Source organism: Lepisosteus oculatus, chromosome 9 (genome assembly GCF_040954835.1).
Source record: "Lepisosteus oculatus isolate fLepOcu1 chromosome 9, fLepOcu1.hap2, whole genome shotgun sequence".
NCBI classification, from domain to species: domain Eukaryota; kingdom Metazoa; phylum Chordata; class Actinopteri; order Semionotiformes; family Lepisosteidae; genus Lepisosteus; species Lepisosteus oculatus.
This window is the reverse complement of record NC_090704.1, coordinates 46,921,740-46,940,387: the sequence shown is the minus strand read 5'-3', so window position 1 is coordinate 46,940,387 and position 18,648 is coordinate 46,921,740. Positions and strand designations below refer to the sequence as shown.

General features: G+C 54.7%; 1 protein-coding gene across 1 annotated transcript; it reads left to right on the top strand.

Annotated features, from left to right (window-relative positions):
* The first annotated feature begins 8,762 nt into the window (after window positions 1–8,762).
* Window positions 8,763–18,482, top strand: cbx4 (chromobox homolog 4 (Pc class homolog, Drosophila)). Its single transcript, XM_069194670.1, has 5 exons — window positions 8,763–11,309; window positions 11,455–11,498; window positions 12,359–12,424; window positions 14,312–14,378; window positions 15,446–18,482. The coding sequence occupies exons 1-5, from the start codon at window positions 11,241–11,243 to the stop codon at window positions 16,754–16,756; spliced, it is 1,557 nt and encodes a 518-aa protein (XP_069050771.1). The 5' UTR covers window positions 8,763–11,240; the 3' UTR covers window positions 16,757–18,482.
* The last annotated feature ends 166 nt before the right edge of the window (window positions 18,483–18,648 follow it).

Genomic DNA, 18,648 nt, shown 5'->3' with positions numbered 1-18,648 from the left:
GTTCTCCTGATCTTCCTCATCTGCTGCGCTGTAGCGGCCACCTGCTTGTCTCTGCTACCTGCCAGCGAGCTCTTCTCTACCTGTGGACAGCCCATGGTCTCCTTCACTGGCTCTGCTGTGCTTTATGTACATTGATTTACTTGCACCCGAACACACTCCACACCCTCATGAGCGCAGCATGATCTGTACATTTCGCACTAATTGACCACAGCTCACGGGCTCAGGGCTTTAGCACATTGCTGTGTGCTTTTTCATCCTTCACAGGGCGCCACTGTGCTCTCACCACAGGATCTGGAGGGGTGCTGTACACACAAGAACGGTTTCAAACAATCTGAAGGCATATACAGCCCCCCCTGCCCTGTCTGAGCTGGATCTTCATGTCTGCGCGTCTTTCTGTCCCAGAGTCTCTGACAGAGCTCGGATCCCTGTGACAGTCCTCCACAGGCTGTATACACCTGTGTCTGAGCTTCTGTCCTTAGTGCAGAAAACAGCAAACGGTCTTCCCTGCAGAGCACACCGGTCCTGCTGCTGATCTCCAACCTCTGACCTCTGCAGAATCATCAGATCAGTCCTTGGGCCTTAGACACAAGTCAAAGAGCCACAAGTCTTCCCTCTTGGACAGAGGAGATTCAGGGCAGAATATTCAGCAGTTAAGTCCCTGAGGAAGGTGGACATTATTGTCCGCTTGTTTCCATAAATGATGCAAAGAGCTCCCAGCCTGGGATACTTGTCAGAAACAATTCACATGGGGTGGAACCTGTTGGCGCTGTTTTTTCTGCCCCACTGCTCTTCCCCGAAGGGTCACAGACTGGGTCGTGTGGGGGCGAACGCGGGGAGCGCGACATGGCTGTTTGATCTGGCAGAAGGTGGCTGTTCTCTACAGCACATCAGTTGCTTTTCATGTATTATTAATCACAGAGCACCCTTACTAATTAGTCACTCAGCGGATGCTTTTATCCCCAGGCAAAGGATTCATCCGAAGGTCGGAGCGTAGGAAAGTTCGTGTGCGCAGCACAGCTGCGATTTGAACCGGGAACTCCCTAGCAACATGCCGCTTTTCCTCATTCACCACAGCACTTGGAGTTGGTTTCCAAGTGGAAGCTCCCTGATCAAAGATAGAGGAGTGCACAGACACAGCGTGTAACAGGCAGATTCACACCCTGACAGAGGGCCAGGGAGGAATAAAGGAGCTGGGACTGAGTGTGGCAGTACGGGGGGAGTGCCCAGTGTGGAGCACAGCCCTGGTGGAAGGGCGACGCCTCACCTTTCTAGTCCCAGCTGGGCGGGTCCTATAAAGGCACACTGGACACCCCCCAGAAGGGGGGAGTTTGACAGGGGCAGTCCCAGAGGGGATTGCACCCGTGTAAGGTGTTCTTTTTCTTTTTTGCCTGTCCCATCATGCACTTTCACTGGGGCAGGCACACACACACACCTTTTTCACGTACAAAGTTCTCGTTTTGTTCTTGCTTTACGCCCCCTTCTCACCAGACTGGACCCCGTTAAACAGCGTCAGCCCAGCCTGGAGGCCGCAAGGCACAGCGGCACACTGTCTTTTTGTCTTATTGGGTATTTGTTTGTTCTTTTTGTGTTATTTGTGGTCCCTGCTAACCTCACACTGGTGCTTCCCTCCCCTCAACCTGGACGCCTCCCACTACACACTGTCACATGAGCTTAATTTATCAAACGAATCAATTACCCTTATTCATCAGTGCCAATCTGGGCTAAAGCTCATAGATCCAGACAGCAGGCAGACGGTTTGAAGGCCGGGGCTCCGCTCAGGCTGGGGAGGGGCTCCAGGAGAAGGAGGCACTGGAGGGACAGTGAAGCAGAGTGCCGCACCCCAGATTGGAGACAATATAAAGCAATCAAACTTCAAGCAGACTGCCTTGTTACACGGATTTCACTGAATCGAGTCAAGATGTACTGTAACTGTGATTACACTGGTGTCCATTTACTCATCTTGAAAGGGTTAAAATAATCCTTTACTATTGCTTACAATAAGGTAATTACCGTGTACGCCTGTGCAGCCATGTCGCAACTTGGTCTTTGCGCAGGTCAGGCAGAGTGCAACATCAGAGTGTCACGGTCTCTGTTGCCTTCTGAGAAGCAGGGCGAGTTTCGTAAATGAACTACACCACCTGCGAATCCTCTCCAGTTGCGCAATTCCTATTTTACCGAATCCGGTGGGTGTATGTGCAAAATTAATCTATTAGATTGTGCGCTTTGATTCACACTTCTGCTGGGAAAAGGAGCCGCTGGGTTAGGCTCGCGCTGGAAATTAATGCCAGCAGAGATAAGGCAAAGAGCAGAGTCAGATCAGCATGCAGTCTACGCCAGGAAGGAAAACATAAAAGGCCTGTTCTTTTTCCAAGCTGCGGCTAAGAATGTTATGGTTCTGTATGTATCAAGTTCTTGTTTGCGGTCAACTTAACATTAAAAAAATATCTTGCACATTTTGATCCATATGGTACTGCAAAATGAAGCTAAACCATGTCCAGATTGTGCTATTACAGACACGAGCCCCTCCTCCAGCAGAGAGTCTGGAGGAGGAGAGGGACCCAGGACAGGCTGGGGGACAGGAGTACAGTCTGCCTAGCGCAGGGTGACCAGTCTGGGCAGCTGACCTCTGGCTTTAGCAGCTGAGCTGCTGGCAGCAGGACGGAGCACGAGCAGGTGACACAAGATGAGTCTGGAACTGGGGACCTTCATTGTGAGCACTGGAAAGCCAGTCCCTGCCAGTCCCTGCGTCCTCTCGCTCTCAAGCAGATATTCAAGCTCAAGCTCGTGTTTATTGTCATGTGTACCTGAGTACAGTGAAATGCTTACTTGTGTGTTTTCCTCACATGACAAATGACACAGGTGACATAAAAGATGACGTAACATCGCTATAGAAAATGACATAACAAGTGACATCACCGTTCTTGGAAACTGGATCAGGGTAGCAGCAATAATTGTAACCAACATTTAGAAAGCAGCTGTGTGCAAAATTCAGCAGTAGCAGTATTGTGAGTTCACTGAAAAACAGGGGGGTGTCAGTGGGGGCAGGAGAATTTAAGAGGTGGGGTTCAGGAGTCAGGGGTTCAGCTGTCTTACAGCTTCCTTTGAACCTGGAGGTCTGGGCCTTTACACTCCTCAAGGATCCCCATAATGGAGGCCTGTGCTTTCATGGGTGCGTGTTCCTGCCTGGTGGGAGGACTGGCACCTGCCAGCTCAGGGACCGGCTCACTGAGCCCTGCAGAAACACTGCCGCTCGGACCCCAGGAGCCCTGCTCTCCTACTGAGCAGTTTCCTGCAGCCCTTCTGTGGCCAGTCTGGGGATCAATGGCTCCACTGGAAACCCTTATGCAGCAATTACAGCCCCCAGAAGAGATGTCCGGCCATTAAGACATCATTTCAGCAGGATGGGTAACGTTCTTGATTTAGGTACCACTTATAAATATTTTATCATTGTTATACATATTTATCTGAAAGTTAATAAAAGTATTCTTAATAATGGACTATAATGTATTACAGATAAAATATTAAAATGTAGCAGTAATTCTTTCCAATGACGTCTCAATGCCATACCACAAAACCTGCAAAATTACTATATTTTAATAACCTGTAATTCTTTTACGTATTGTTAAAATATGTGCAATGTATAACAACAATAATAAATGATTTATACTGTCTGTAAATGATATATGCTGATACGTTATTTCAAGATAACCTTTAAATATCAGGTGTCTTTATTACATAGTAATTGTCATGTAATAATTGGTTTATAACTACTGTGAGTGACCAAGGGAGAGCGCAGGACAGCATGACCAACCCCAGGATCAGTGTCCAGTGTCCAGTGTCCAGTCCAGTTTAAATTCAGCAGGTCTATTTTCCTTCTTTTTCAACTGAACCCCAGTAGAGTGAAAGAGGTGCTTAGAGATAGAGGAATAAGAATGATGTCTCTAATTCACAGTTCTGCAAACACACCTCTTCGGCCTCTGTGCAGGGGCTCGATTATGCATTTCTAAAGTCAGCACCAAGAAACCTGTGGGTCTTCTCCTTATAGGTGATTGTCAGACACCTGGGAACATCTGGAGCAGAACTGTTTTCAGCTGCTGTGATTTAAACCTGAGTTTTGAAAAGCCTGTGGCTTTTTCAGGAAGAGAGGACTGAATCAATATCCTGCGCAGGCAGCTGTAAACGTTTGTATTGACTGTCGGGGGGGAAGCAGACCTCCCCCCAGAGATCTCAGCAGTCCTCTGCCGCCTCTGCATCACCCCCAGCTGTAACAGCCTGGCCGGGGGACTCTCTGTCCCAGTTACTCGTCCTCAGAAGAAGCCGGACTAATGAGACGAGGCCATCATGCCACATCTCTGCGGCCAGGCCCCTCACCCCTGTGACGGCGTCTCCAGGGGCGCAGAGCAGAGCCGCCGGCCCACAGCCACAGCCTGCCTGCGCACGAGGAGCCGAGCCACAGCACCAGCCCCGCTGCCTGACAGCCTGCCCTGAGCCACTGCTGGCCGGGAGACAGCGGGGCACGCTGCTACAACGGCCAACTGCACAGGGGCCGACGGGAGCAGGACGCACATTCCTGGCCACAGCACAGACCAGCGAGGGAGAAGAGCTGGGGGGCGGTACTGCTTTTTCTCTCAGGACAGGACCTGCTCTGGCTGCGTGACGGACAGCCTCACCAGCAGGAGCTTCAGGGAGTTTCCGTTTGTGAGTGTTTATGCGAGTGGGTCTGTGCTTGTGTCTGTGTGTATACGTGTGGGTCTGTGTGGATGCGTTTGTATGCATGTGTGTGTGTGTGTGTTGTGTGTGTGGGACTGTGAGTGCTGTGTGTGGAACTGTGTGTGTGACTCTTTGCGTGTGTATGGATTTGTCTGTGGAACTTTGTGCCTGTGTGTGCTTGTGTGTGGGACTGTGTGTGTGGGTTTGTGTGTGCGGGTTTGTGTGTGTTTCGTGTGTGTGTGACTGTGTGCTTGTGTATGGATTTGTGTGCGTGTGGCACTGTGTGTGTGATTACATCGAGGCTGCAGGGTGCTTGTCTGATTCCACAGTCTCAGCGGGAGACACTCGTCTCACCTGCAGCAGCGCTGTCTCGACCGTCCGGACCCGGGCCACGCCCACATCCTGCCGGGGCCCCTGCAGAGACCGGCCTGCTTCTGCTGCTGCGCCCAGGCGCCCGCAGACCGGACACCTCCATTCCTCCAGGCTGGGAGAGAGGCAGGGAGTGAGGAGTGAGGCAGGGAGTGAGGAGTGAGGCTGGGAGTGAGGCAGGGAGTGAGGAGTGAGGCTGGGAGTGAGGGAGTGAGGAGTGAGGGAGGAGTGAGGCTGGGAGTGAGGCAGGGAGTGAGGAGTGAGGTGAGGAGTGAGGCTGGGAGTGAGGAGTGAGGCTGGGAGTGAGGCAGGGAGTGAGGAGTGAGGTGAGGAGTGAGGTGAGGAGTGAGATGAGGAGTGAGGCTGGGAGTGAGGCAGGGAGTGAGGAGTGAGGAGTGAGGCTGGGTCTCCTGTCTGATGTCTCCCTGATCCATCACCCTTCATTTTCTCGTTTGGGCCACAGACAGTGTGTCGTGAGGCCCGCGTGTGAACAGCCTCTGCTGAACCCCAGACTGAGGGACTGGGGGATGGCACTGGTGGAGCTGAAGGCCAGTTCAGTTTAAGCTCTCACTTCTTAAAAACATTAAAGCATCAGAAAAGTTGTGCAGTGCAGAGCGGTGCCGAGGACAGTCCACCCCAGCCTCTCTCAAGCCCACCTGCTGTGGGGAGGGGTGGTTACTACTGTTTTCCAAAAGGATAACATCTTTTTGACATCTGGGATACGTCCTGCCAAAAACCAGACCCTCTAAAAGTGTAGATTAATGATTTATCTAATCGTGTTAAATACAATTGCCAATAATTACCAGATAGGTAAATAAAACCCTGAAGTTATTATTAATATTAATACTGGAATAGCGATGCTTGATTGTGGATTTTGAATACATGGATGCTGTATTAATCTGAGAAGTGGCTTTGCGTGATGTTATTAACATCTGTTATTTGCTGGGTTCTGCCTGCGTCTCGGGTCCAGTCTCCAGGCATGGCTCGGGCTGCTGTGAGCCCCTCTGCGTCTTGCCCTCTGTCTGCTGGAGTGCCCAGCAGTGAGTTGATCTCAGTCCCAGCTCTCCATTGACACTGTCTCCTCCGCCGATCTCCCGCTCCGCAGAGAACTCTCCAGTCCCTCACGCCCCCCGTCCCCCTGTGTCCCTCAGAGGCCTCCCGTCCACCCCTCTGTCCCTGGGCCCTGTCCACCTCTCGCTGGGCTTCCCAGAGTCCGAGTCACTGACCCATGGGCTACTGGTGCCAGGGTCTGGGAGCTGCTGAGTCACTGTTTGCTGAGCTGTGTCATCAGCAGAATGAATGCCCTGTGCATCACTGTGCATCAGCTCTGTGTGTCAGGCATGGCCCCATGTATTTGACACAAACAGCACACACACATAAAGCAAAGCGATGCCCACAAGAAGGGAGTTTAATACATCTCGTCCATTAGCTAACCAGTACGTGTGGGCTGAGGCTCAGGAAGGCAGCTCTGCGCGGCTCAGGCTTTAAGACGTCAAGGGGCGATAACAGCAGCCTGTCGATTTAATGAGGCCTTAACTGGTTTGTCGTCATCGGCATTGATCCAGTTATCTGCAGAGCCTAAAGCCTCGCTGTGTGCGTCACGGGTTCAAGACGCTGTCTATATATTCCGCGGTGAATCACCGGCGCGCGGGGCTCGTCGGCGGCCACGCGCTTCCCCGCGCCCCGGCTCGCGCACGCTGACCGCCCGACGCACAGGTCGCGCTCTCCCGGGGCTCTGGAGCCGCGTGGTCGTTTGTGTTTAATAACCGGAGGGGTTCGCTGCTGCTGCGTGGCGCGGGGGTCTTTGTGCGCAACGTGTTCGTCTTCTCTCTGTCACCCCTGACTCGGAACATTTACTCATAATCTCACACGGGGAAGAACGTTTGGCCACGAATTGTGTCTCTCTTTTGTTGAATTGCCTTTTCTCAATGAAAACAATCCAGGCGACACAGCGCAGGGTTTTAGTTCTCTATCCGCCTGGGAAAACAAGGCGCTTTCAGCCTCTCCCTATTAAATAATTTCCACATCCTGAACGTTTCGCGCCCACATTCCAGCTACGCTTTCTATCGTTCTTCTAGCCTGTATTGAAGTTAAAGATTGCATTTTAATTTCTCAACTGAAACACGTGCACGAGTTCAGCAGTTCAGCAACTGAAGTGGTGCTTTTCCTGCTTTGTCTGAGATAAGAGTGTCGCTGCATCCAGACAAGCGAGACCTTTAGTACATCTCGAGGCTCGACCACCCCGCCGTCTCCAGATCTCGTCGCAGACGTGCGATTGTCCAAGAAAATCACCTTGCTCTGAGCGCCATGTTGGTCGAGACATTTCCTGCGTCACCTGCTGAAGTCTCCCTGCTTCAACGGTTAAACAAATACAAATAACATCGCAGAAACATGACGGGTGCGAGTTGGGAATGATGCGGTAGTACAATTGTGTTACATCTTAGCTGATGGCTCACTGATAAACTTTCCCCAAGCAAGTCGCTCAACTAAACGCACTCACAGCAGCGCGTGAGGGTCCGTTCTCATTCGCCACAGACGCGCGTGGACCGGTAGGTGGCGCTCTCACCTCTGGACCACGAAGGTCCAGTCCAGTGCTGCGGTCATTACAGATCACAGGCTCACTGTCCGAGAGAGCAGAGGCGCTGACCCCCGTGTCCAGCTGCACTCCGGACACAGTCCGGTCCCCCTCTCCCGCCCCGGCTGTGCGTCACGCACAGGACGGGTCTTCTGGGAATTATTAATTAAGCAATTATCGTGGTTCTGACGTCACTTCTGCGAACTCCGTGAAGGACGTGGTCAAAAGGGGACAGGCATGCACGCGCTGTGTCTCAAGCCAGTGGAGGTTTAGCAGCCTGACGACACAGAGACGTATTTGATATCTGTCGTTGCTAAGCGCACAGTCACTGTAACTCCGCGCTGGGGGGGTTGTGCGACAGAGCTCAGATTGTTTTCCCGCGAAGAAGATAAGAGCTTCACGTGTCTCCGAGCTCGTTCCGTCGAACTGCGTCTGCACACGCGGACAGCAGCGAGCCGCGCGGCGGGTTTCGCTTTGACTCGCGCAGCGAGCCGCGCGAGTAACAGGTGTCGCCCAGCCCAGCAGATTGCAAACATCGCGCGACAGCGAGTTATCCCGCCCCCCTGTTTGCTTAATCAACTGCAGCCTTTATCTGAACTCGCCGGATTTTCTCATTTTTGCCAGGGGAGCCCAGAAGAGCTTTTTTTTTGGGGGGGCGTCTGTAATGCAGCTTGAACCATAAGAAGCAAACGTGTGAACGGGGTCAGTTCAGACAGCGCAGGCCGCGCTGGTGGAGGTGCCGTGTCGTGCCGCCGCGCTGCTCCAGTGTGATAAAATGGGGCTGCTTGCGATCGGCAGACATCAGCTACACTCCCGCCCGCCTTTCCCTCCACATCCCGCCGCCTCGTCCTGTTGCAAACGCGCGGATGCGGGTCTTCGTGTTGACCGGGAACGAAAACAGAGCCGGGAGCGTTAATTAAAAGACCGATTTTATTTCGGTGCGGCTTTTCGAATCATTGCCTTATATGGCCAGGCAGCCCTAGCGCGTGCCGGCTCGCAATAGGTTGCGGGTTGCCGCGCGCCCTGCCTGCGCTGTCAGGTTAACCCTTGCGTTGCTGAATTTCAGTGAGCAAAGCTGAACTCATTCGCAGAGAGGGGGGGGGGAGGGAGGTAATTAGCGAGCACGCAGTCCACCCCCTTTCAGATTTTCACCCTGTGTCCGATGAAAAGAAAAAAAAACAGCGGCATCAATTCGATTAATAATTTTGGTGTGCAAACGGGAAATAACGCTTCATCACGACAGCAATTATTACACTAATTGAGCGCGCCAGCTGCATCTCCGGGCTACATTTCAGCTCTCCACTGCAGCCCATTAAGCACCAATTTACACGTGTGTGTCTGCGCCCGCGCGGAATTGGCAATATCAATGCAAATGACTTCCAGGATTTCAAGGGGGACGGCAGAGGCACGCGCTCCCAGAAACCAAAAGTTGACTTCGGAAGCTGTAGGCAGAGAGGCTCCGTCTGTGTGGGTGCGGACCAGTTATTCCAGTAAATGTCATGACGAAGTCTACGTTTTGGGATATTCACAGGGTATATGATCAGCTCAGAAGGTGTGAAATATCTCTCGATGCCCCTGCATGATCTGGGGACAGTAGTTAATGCTCTGGAGGAAGTGTCGGTGGGCTGCCGAGACCTGGGCGTTATGACCTACATATCTCTCCAAGCAGGGCATGGGGATGCGCGTGGTTCTGCTGAGCTGCACGCGAGCGGTCTGACAAACGCCTCGAGCTCGTACCCTCGCTTATTAACTGCGGAGGAATTTGATCAAGGAATGCGCTGCGGTCTGGTCCAGAATTACTCAGCAAACTCCGTTTCCTGGCGCTTGCACACGTGTGACTGAAACAAACACTTGTCCGCATTCGTTTAGGAGGGTTAAGAAGTAACTGTTAAAAATTGCTCGAGGGTTATATGCCTTTAAATTCCGTGTTTTTGACCACCTATCTACAATCCCCAATGGAACCTGGAGCTGAAACCCCGCATAGCAACGCGCTGATGAGAAAAGTTATTAATCTGCCGGCGATTAATGTCTTTCTCGCTCCTACTCCGAGATCTGAAGGGTTGTTCCCGGAGCCCGGTTTGCCCAGCAGAATATTTCCTCTCTATCTAAACCGGTTAATCGCAATCTTTTTTTTTTAGAAAGGGCTCAGATTGTTTTCAGTCAAAAATGTCTGCCCATGTTTGGGCAAAATGCAGCCTAACACAATTCCACAGTAAACGCACATAATGTTCGGATTTCGGGAATCATTTTAAACGCGGAAAACATGGCCTTTTATCTCCGTGTTGATTAACGTTGGCTATTTTATTTTGTATTCAATTGATGTCTCGTCTTTCCGCTGTATTTTAGCCCTTTCGCAGTTATTTCGGTTCCGAGGAAACGAGAATTGTTAAGGGCAGGTCACGAATTTGAACACAAGCTCGTTGATTCCTTGAGCTGCACAAGAGCCTCTTTATGTCGGAGAAATTTACGGCGGGTCTTTCCCTAAACGTGGTTTTCTCCGTCTAAAATCACGGCGGTGTGAGCGATTCACACTCAGCTCTGTTTGCTCTTGTCCACCGGTTTGCTCTACACCATTTTAAAAACTCCATCCGATTTCCTCAGGGATATTGTCTTTGAGGGAACAAGCGGTTTGCATGACGTTACAATTCCAGTGATGTGCTCTTACACGGCGGCATTTCGGGAAAACTACCTACACGCGCTCTGACAGGGCCCACCCCCCGTTCTCTCTGGCGTGTTTCTGCGACACGAAGGTGTAACACCAGCTGGGCACTGCTCAGGTACTGCGTGACGTCGGAGCTGCTGTCTGCCCCGCGCGGAGCGGAGCCCGTGCCCGCTGCACGTGGACTCCCGGCGGTTCCGACACGAGACGTGACAGGAATTCCCGAGCGGCTCCTCACGCACGAGCATAAGCGCGCGAATTAAAATATTGAACCAATGGCACTTCTCGTGAAAGAGTTGGGGGATCCGACTGTCGTCTGAAAAATATTATTCATTATAACACGAACTATACAGAAGCCCCCCCAAAAAATACCCTGGGTGCTTGTTAACACTGAAACAAATAAAACAGTCCCTCGTCTGCAAACGAAACCGGCCAGCGGGGTTCCCGCACAGCTCGGACAGACCCGCTGGGGACGGCGGGGAGCACCGAGGCGGAGACCAGAATCGACAGGGTATTAAAAAAAAAAACAGCGCGGAGGCTGTGTTAAAATTTTCATCAATGAGTATAATTTCGCCAGCTCCCTCTCGCCGCCCGACTCTGCTCCGCATCCGACAGCTGACATTAGAATAGAACCTTGCGTTAGCGCCCCCCCAGAAGCTGACGTCACTGTGGTCGCTATTTGCATGAAACTGCTTTTCTGCAGCCGCTGCCGGAGCTCATATCTCGCTGTTTCTTGCCGACGAGCACCAGAGAGAGAGAGAGAGGAGAGAGAGAGAGGGAGGACGGACGAGACAGAGCAGGGGGAATACAATTCTCGCAGCAGACAGCCGAGAGTAAAACCGCCAGCCGCACACAGCGAATCCACCGCGACCCCCGGCGTCCAGCCCCCGCTGCCCTCGACACCCCTCGCTCGGACCCCGGGCGGGAATGGAGCTGCCCGCCGCCGGCGAGCACGTCTTCGCCGTGGAAAGCATCGAGAAGAAGCGGATCCGAAAGGTAACGTCCTCCTCCTGCGGCCGGGCTGCCGATGAACACGGCGTCTCCGGTCGTGGTGTTTATGCGTCTTTTCCTTCTGCCGTGGGTTTGTCACGGGGGTCGTGGGATGGTGCTGCGCGCGTTAATTCTGTGTTTGTGCTCGCAGGGAAGAGTGGAGTACCTGGTCAAGTGGAGGGGATGGTCGCCCAAGTAAGTCTCTGTCTCCCCATTTTATTAACATGTTTATTGTGAGCCCCATCTCCCCCCACATCCACGCGCCTCGCAGTGCTGTTCCCCCCAAACCCGCGCCCGTGTGTGTGTGTGTGTCACTCGCGGATGCCTTCACTAATGCATGCAAGGGAAGAGCGCGAGCCCACGGCCATCTAATCCCCTTTTAATTATCGCTCTGTTTCGCACTGGCTTCGCGCAGCGGTATAAAACTGAAGTTAAAATGGCCCCCGTCCGTTTTTTTTTCCCTTTTGGTTTTTCAGTAATGAAAGTAGCAATAACACGCGCTGTCACACTTTGACACCCACAGTGAAATAAGTCCTCCTTCAGCCCGCTGGAGTGGATGAGGGTGCACCCTGCATGCGTTCATCCACTGCAGGGATATCGTAGATTGGCACCTTAGTGTTAAGAATGTCATATTTTTATAGCGGTCTGCCTTTGTTTGCGTGGACTCCACAGTGGAATGACAACCTAGTGTCAGATACGAACACAAGCGGAAATGTGGACAGTGTTGTGATGCACAATACCGCAATAATCGGTTGAATCCCGGTTTAGCTTCATGAATAAAGACCCGCAGTGAAACAAACGTATCTCTAGCAGGGCTGTCGGCTCAGACGCCAGTGAACGGCGCTGTTCACTCTCGGGGAAGGCGATGGCAACATCAGTAGCTCTGAACCCGCTTCTGCTCCTCCTGGGACTGAGCTCCCAGCCGGCTGGGGGCCGAGGCGGCCGGACACCGGCGGCGCCCGTGCGGGAGGGAGGGAGGGAGAGCGAGCGCGCGAGAGAGCGCGGAGGGATGTTGACGTGTTTTTCTCTCTTTCTCTCCCTCTGTCCCCTGATAGATACAACACGTGGGAGCCGGAGGAAAACATTCTGGACCCGAGGCTGCTCATCGCTTTCCAAAACAGGTGAGCCGCGCAGGCAGCCTGCGCCCGCACAGCGCATGCCTTATATGGCGAGGAGCGAGGGGGGGCGGGCGAGCTGTCAGTGTGTGTGTGGGGGGGTGTTACTACAGCGCTTCCCGGCCTGCTGGGGGACGAGCCTGCGTGAATGAACTGTTATTGGCATTGCCTCGTTCACCCAGCACTTCCTGGACTCCTCTTTCGTGTTTTCTTTCTCGCTTCCAGTCTGTCCGCCTCTGTAGCGGAATTAATTCTCCGGGCTGCGGGTTGGCTCACTGACACACACACACGCACACCGACATGTTGCCCGCTGAACACCCCTCGCGTTCTGAGTGTGCTGTGACATGAGATTGAACTTGGTGCACTTCCTTCTGAAGTCTGACAGGTTTTGTAAACATTCCCGGGGAACGTGTTATGGCACATGTCCAGAAGGTGTTTTTTTATATATATATACACACACCGCTATCTGGAAAGGCGGTGAAGATGAAGCAGCCCGTTTCGGAGCCTGCCAGGAGAACAGTCACAGTTGTGCTGCAACAGCTCTGTGCCACAGGGCGAGCGGGGGTCTCCGGGGACTCCAGCGTTTATACTCCTGTTCGGACCGGCGGCTTTTCACAGACACAGCAGCCGCGCACGCAAGGCCACGCGGCGCCAAGCGAGCCCCCCAGCGGCCCGGCCTGCTCGCCCGACCCCGGCTGCTGCTGCTGGTCCAACCCCCGGCTACAGCCTCCCGGCTCCGGCTCCGGCTCCGTGCTGTCGCCGGGGGCTGCGCGCCTTCCTCGGTGTTTTTATCCCAGTCCCCTGGCTGCTGGCGGCGGCCGGCTGTGTTTGAGCCCCGCTCCGTGTTTCCTGTTGACTCCCAATAACTCGGGCGGCACAGCCTTCGAAACCATCCCCGTACGGCGGGGGGGTGTAACCAACCAGCACTTAAAGGCACAGACACTGAACTCGTAAACAAACCACCGGGGTCGCTCCGCGCGGTTATTGCCAAATGGGCTGTGAGGAGCTGGGGACGTCGCTGGAGGTCGCCTGGTGGGAACGGATGATCGGCTATTGCTTTATGGAGCATAAAGTTTGCTGTGACTGGGGGTGTCACTCCGAGTTTCCCCTCCTGGCCCATTAAGGACACCCCTCCCCCCGTCTCTCCGAGTCCGCCCGCTAATCAGCTTGCAAGCGCGCTGCCTCGTTCCTCGGGTTTTGTTTTTCTATAATTGTCCTAATGGGCTCTTGCTCCGGGGAGGGAGGGGGGCCGTGGGCGCTAAACGCAGGCCGATTAAAACGCGCCTGGCCGCTACTTTAATTAGGGTTTGTCTCTCCCTAGCTGTAATTGATTTCGTTCATTAACATGTGTGGTGTAAAGTATATACACTGCAGACGACGTAATAACCGCTAATTATTTCTTCTCAGACGTCGTGAGGTCCAGCACAGGGACTGAGCAATAATGACACGAGCAGTCATAGAGCTGACAAACAAGCGTTTCTGTGCCATAGGAGGAATTGTCATGCATTATCCCAAATTCAACCCCAGAAATTCAGCCTGTGAGTCTAAATTCTGCTTTGGGATTTAAACCTGCCTGTGCACCTTGCAGGAGGGCCTCTGCCTGTGTGAGTGACCCCTCCAGCAGAGGCTGCTGCAGACGCGCTGTGTGTGTGGCTGTGTGCCTTAGGGCCGAGAGCAGCAGGCCATCAGCAGGCCACGCGCAGAGCTGGAGGGCACTGTCAGCCGGCAGAAAGCGTCTCTTCCTCTCTGCACGTGACGGGGGGGGCTGGGCTTCCACTGAACCTGGCCTTACGTCTTCAGGCTAAAACTCTTGAGTTTTTATAAAGCTCTACATGCATATAGAGCACAGACCTCCCGCGAACCTCACGCTCTAACCCTGTGTCCTTCCTGCAGGGAGAGGCAGGAGCAGATGATGGGATACCGCAAGAGGGGCCCCAAACCCAAACACCTGCTGGTCCAGGTAAGAGCACATCTCCCGCCCCGTGGGGAACGCTGCCTGCCGCGTGGAAAGGAGCAGCGTCTGCGTCAGGCCCTGCTCGAGCCACGCGGCCAGTACTGAGACTGGCCTTCGCTCAGGTCTGGGCTTGGCGTTGTCACGGTGTGCCAGTCTCTCTAAATGAAATCTGCACATCGGGACCATTAGCAGGACTGTGTGTTGCACAGTTCAGAGGGCAGCTTCCAGTCCAGTGTTCTGTATTAAATCGAAGCTGCTGAGATGTGAAGATGGCACAGTAGAAGAGTCTTCTCCGTGCCCCTTGGTCAGATGGCCGATGGCGGCGATTCCTTCTGCCCCCGGTGTGAAAAAGCTCTGAATCCCGGGACCAAGACCCTCAGGGTCACCTGGGAACTGCAGCTTTTATTATCCAGAACCTGACGGGCTGCCAGGATCAGCATTCCTGGCTCTGGAGTGGAGCGGGAGACCAGAGGCTCGGCTCCTCTGGAATGACGGAGATGGGGGCCGCAGGTCAGCGGGGGGGGCAGGCCGGGGCAGTTAAATCGGTGATGAGGCGTGACCCCGCCGCTGCCATCCTTGAGCGCGGAGGTCAGGGTCTCGGAGAGCTGTGGGATTCGCTGCTGCGTGCCTGATGGCCTGGGAGCAGACCCCTGGGAGCAGCTGGGGGTGTGTGGGGTCTCCAGTGCCCTGATTGGAGGCCATCGTGGACGACTTGTAGATCGGCCCCCTCGCCCGTCTTCGCCCCTGAGGAGGGGCTGGCAGTGCCCTCGCGCCAGAGGCCGGGCGCGGCGGCCATGGGCAAGCAGGGCTTCTGTCTGGAGACGGCTGACCTCCATGTGCAGCAGGTCGGAAATAACGGGCAGCTGGAGGCCCAGGGAAGGGTCAGTTCAGTGCTGCGCGAGTCCCGCTCTGTCCGGCCTCGTGCGTCTGCGCTGCCCGGACCCCCTGTCTCCCTGGCCTCCTGCCCCCTGTCTCCCGGCCCCCCGTCCGCTGTCCTGCTGCCTGCGGACGCTACAGAACCTCATTTCTTTCCCCTTGTCTGATCCAGCCTCCCTTGTTCTTGTGACCCGCAGCTCCCTGCCTTCGCGCGGAGGTCCAGCGTGCTCTCGGGGCTGCAGGAGTCCCCGCCGGAAGAAGACGGGCGCCCCAAGGCTGAGCCGGTCCCAGCGGCGCCCCGAGTCCAGCCGCAGCAGTACCAGCTGAACAGCAAGAAGCACCACCAGTACCTGCCCAACGGCAAGGAGAGCCAGGCGGACCCGCAGGCCGGCGGCAAGAAGAAATACTACTACCAGCTCAACAGCAAGAAGCACCACCACTACCAGCCCGACCCCAAGATGTACGACCTGCAGTTCCAGAGGGCCAAGGAGGCCAAGAGCACCAGCGGCCCCGGCTGGAGCCTGTGCCCCCCGCTGCAGCAGAAGTGCTGCCTCAGCCAGGTGAAGGACCTGTCCGTGGAGCTGAAGAAGCTGCCGGGCCCCCTGACGGGGAGCCGCCCGGGGCTCGGCTCGGGCGAAGCCGGCGCCGCCAGGGACGCGCCCGTCGCCAGCAACGGCGGCGGCGACGGCGGCGGCAAGATGAAGATCGTGAAGAACAAGAACAAGAACGGGCGCATCGTCATCGTCATGAGCAAGTACATGGACAACGGCATGCAGTCCGCCAGGATCAAGACCGGAGCCGCCGGCGCGGAGAGGCCGGCGCCGCCCGAGAGAGCGGACGGCGCCCCGGACCGGAGGACGGAGGCCGAGGCGCCGGCGCAGGACAAGGGAGACAGCGGGGGCGCGGAGGGCGGGCCGGCCACGCCGCTGACCAACGGACGGTCCTCGCCGGGCCCCGGGGGAGAGGGGGCCTGCGGTGCCCCCGAGCAGGGCCGGGGGGAGCCCCCAAACCCCGCGCAGGAGCCCCCGGACGACCAGCCCCTCCAGCTGACCACCAAGCCCAACCTGATCCCCTGGCCCTTCGAGATGGGCGTCCTGTCCCGCCTGGAGCAGCGGCGCAGCGAGCCGGCCGCCCACGCCCGCAAGCGCAGCCTGTCCGAGCCGCGCGAGGACCGCGGCCCCGCCAAGCGCCTCCTGAGCGCCCGCAGCGTCAGCGCGCCCGCCGGCGCCCCCCCGCCCGCCCCGGACCGGCCCGTGGACCTGCAGCTGCGCAGCCTCCTGCCCCTGGACCCCGATCCCGAGGAGCCCATCGACCTGAGCTGCGTGAGGCCCCGGGCGGGGCCCCGCTCCGGGGCGCCGGCGGGAGGGGGCGTGGAGGGGCGGGAGGCGGAGGAGGCGCGGCAGGAGGAGCCCTTGTCGGGGTTCAAGCCCTTCCTGGGGAACATCATCATCACCGACGTCACGGCCAACTGCCTCACTGTGACCTTTAAGGAGTACATCACTGTCTAGCCCGAGGACTACTGCTGGACACGCGGATCTGTACAGTATAGAAGAAAGATTATTATAATATTCATAATTTATGGTGTTGAATAGACGTTTGTTATTGTGACTGATGCTACACGGACAGAGCTCACCGACCCCAAGTCACCGATTCGCCGGCTGTTCTCTTCGACATGGGCCTCTTCCAGAGTGGTAGTTTTTCTTTTTTCGGGGAAAAAAAAAAAGATTTTCGACGTTATAAACCCTTTGTTTGTGCGGTATGGTGCTGGCTCTCCTGTGTGAGCGCAGGCGTGGCGCGCTGGGGTGGGACCCGCGGCGGGAGGCTCTGCTGGGAGACGGGGTGTCCCCTCCTCCCTGGCACAGGGGGTGTCGGGGCTCAGATCCAATAGCACTGACCTACAACATGTATATCGATATATACATAGTATAGAGGTATGCTTCAATCATTTTTTGTACTTGAAGATTTTTTTGTACCGTTTCCACTGGAATCGAGCTTTAGGATCCTTGCGCTTGATTTGGTTGGGAGAGCTGAGAGCGATGAATCCGTGGGGCAGAGAGGGCACTGCTGCCCCCTGCCCTCGCCTGCTGGGGCAGCCCGCTGCTCCGCCAGTCTGGATTCTGCCCCGGTCTGAAGGCAACAGGGGTCAGTTGTCCTGATGTTTGGTTAAACAGCACAAAATGGGATACATTTATGAAGGAGCTACAGGACAAAAGTGTAATTTGCACTATTTTTACTTTTTTGGAGTGGTGGTGGTGGGGGGGCGGGTGTGGGGGTAAACAAGTAAGAAATGTTCATCTTTATTGATGAGGTGGTGTCTTCAACTTTAATGGTAAAGAAAAAATCTGAAACTCAGCTCCCTGCAGGCGTGGGCAGGGGGTACCTGGGCACAGGTGTGGGCAGGGTCTCGGAGGGAGGGGGCACCTGGGCACAGGTGTGGGCAGGGTCTCTCGGAGGGAGGGGGCACCTGGGGGTGGGCGTGCCTGTCTGTGTTTTACTTTTAGGAGTGATTTTCCTGTTTCCATTGGCTCACAGGGACCTGAGGATCAGATTTTAAATCATTTGAGTGTCCGATTGAGGACTAAGCTACCTGGGTATTCAGCAGATGTAAATCTGTGTTTCTGTTGTCGTTTTCTTAATTATTTTTCTATTCAACCGGTGTGTAGACTGTATAATCCTAAGGGATGACATTTGTTTTCTAATGTATTCAGATGATCAGGAGCTATTTTAAAGACTGCTGCTACAGTGTCGATATAATTTTACTTTAAGCTGTTAATTGAAACTGCTTGAATGTAACTACTTCAGAGTTTAAAATGGCCTTCACTTCATCGCTCACTGACCTTGCAAAGTCACTGCAAACAGCACAGCGTCCCTGGACTGTGAGGAATAAAGTATTTCGCCTCCGACCGCCCTACTGGATGTCTTTCCAACAGGAGTTTCCTGTTCTGACTTCAGGCCGTTCAAGCTGCGGCGCGTTCGCCCTCCTCTGTAGAGCGGCAGGCCTGCACAATCACACACCGTCTGCTGCGGGAGAATGCTACGTGCTTTCATGCGAAACTATTCAGTCTCTTACAAATCCTGCTTTCTTTTTTGTTTAATGCACTTGGCTGCTCACAGAGAAATGTACCTGCTTTATGTGATAATATGAGCATCTCCTTGTTCTTGCTTCAGCTTGCTGGGGGCGGCTTTCTCTAAGGTGTTCATGCGGTAACAATAAAAAAAATGAGCAAGAGAGAATTGATGACGTCATTTTCTGAAAGAAGGGAAGAATGTAATCCGTTCGTTGCGCGAGACCGTATCGAACACCCACTCCCGCTCGAGCGGGAGTCCCGCGGTCGTGCGGCGCGCACTCGTGTACAAACCGCGTGACTAATTTCACTCGCACCCAGTAGAGGATTAAAAA

What these genes read in the sequence shown, in the direction of transcription:
- cbx4 (XM_069194670.1), top strand. Translation starts at nt 11,241, where the DNA reads ATGGAGCTGCCCGCCGCCGGCGAGCACGTCTTCGCCGTGGAAAGCATC. An exon ending in CTCATCGCTTTCCAAAACAG is followed by an intron (nt 12,425 to 14,311) that starts GTGAGCCGCGCA and finishes TCCTTCCTGCAG; the next exon opens with GGAGAGGCAGGAGCAGATGA. An exon ending in CCAAACACCTGCTGGTCCAG is followed by an intron (nt 14,379 to 15,445) that starts GTAAGAGCACAT and finishes TGTGACCCGCAG; the next exon opens with CTCCCTGCCTTCGCGCGGAG.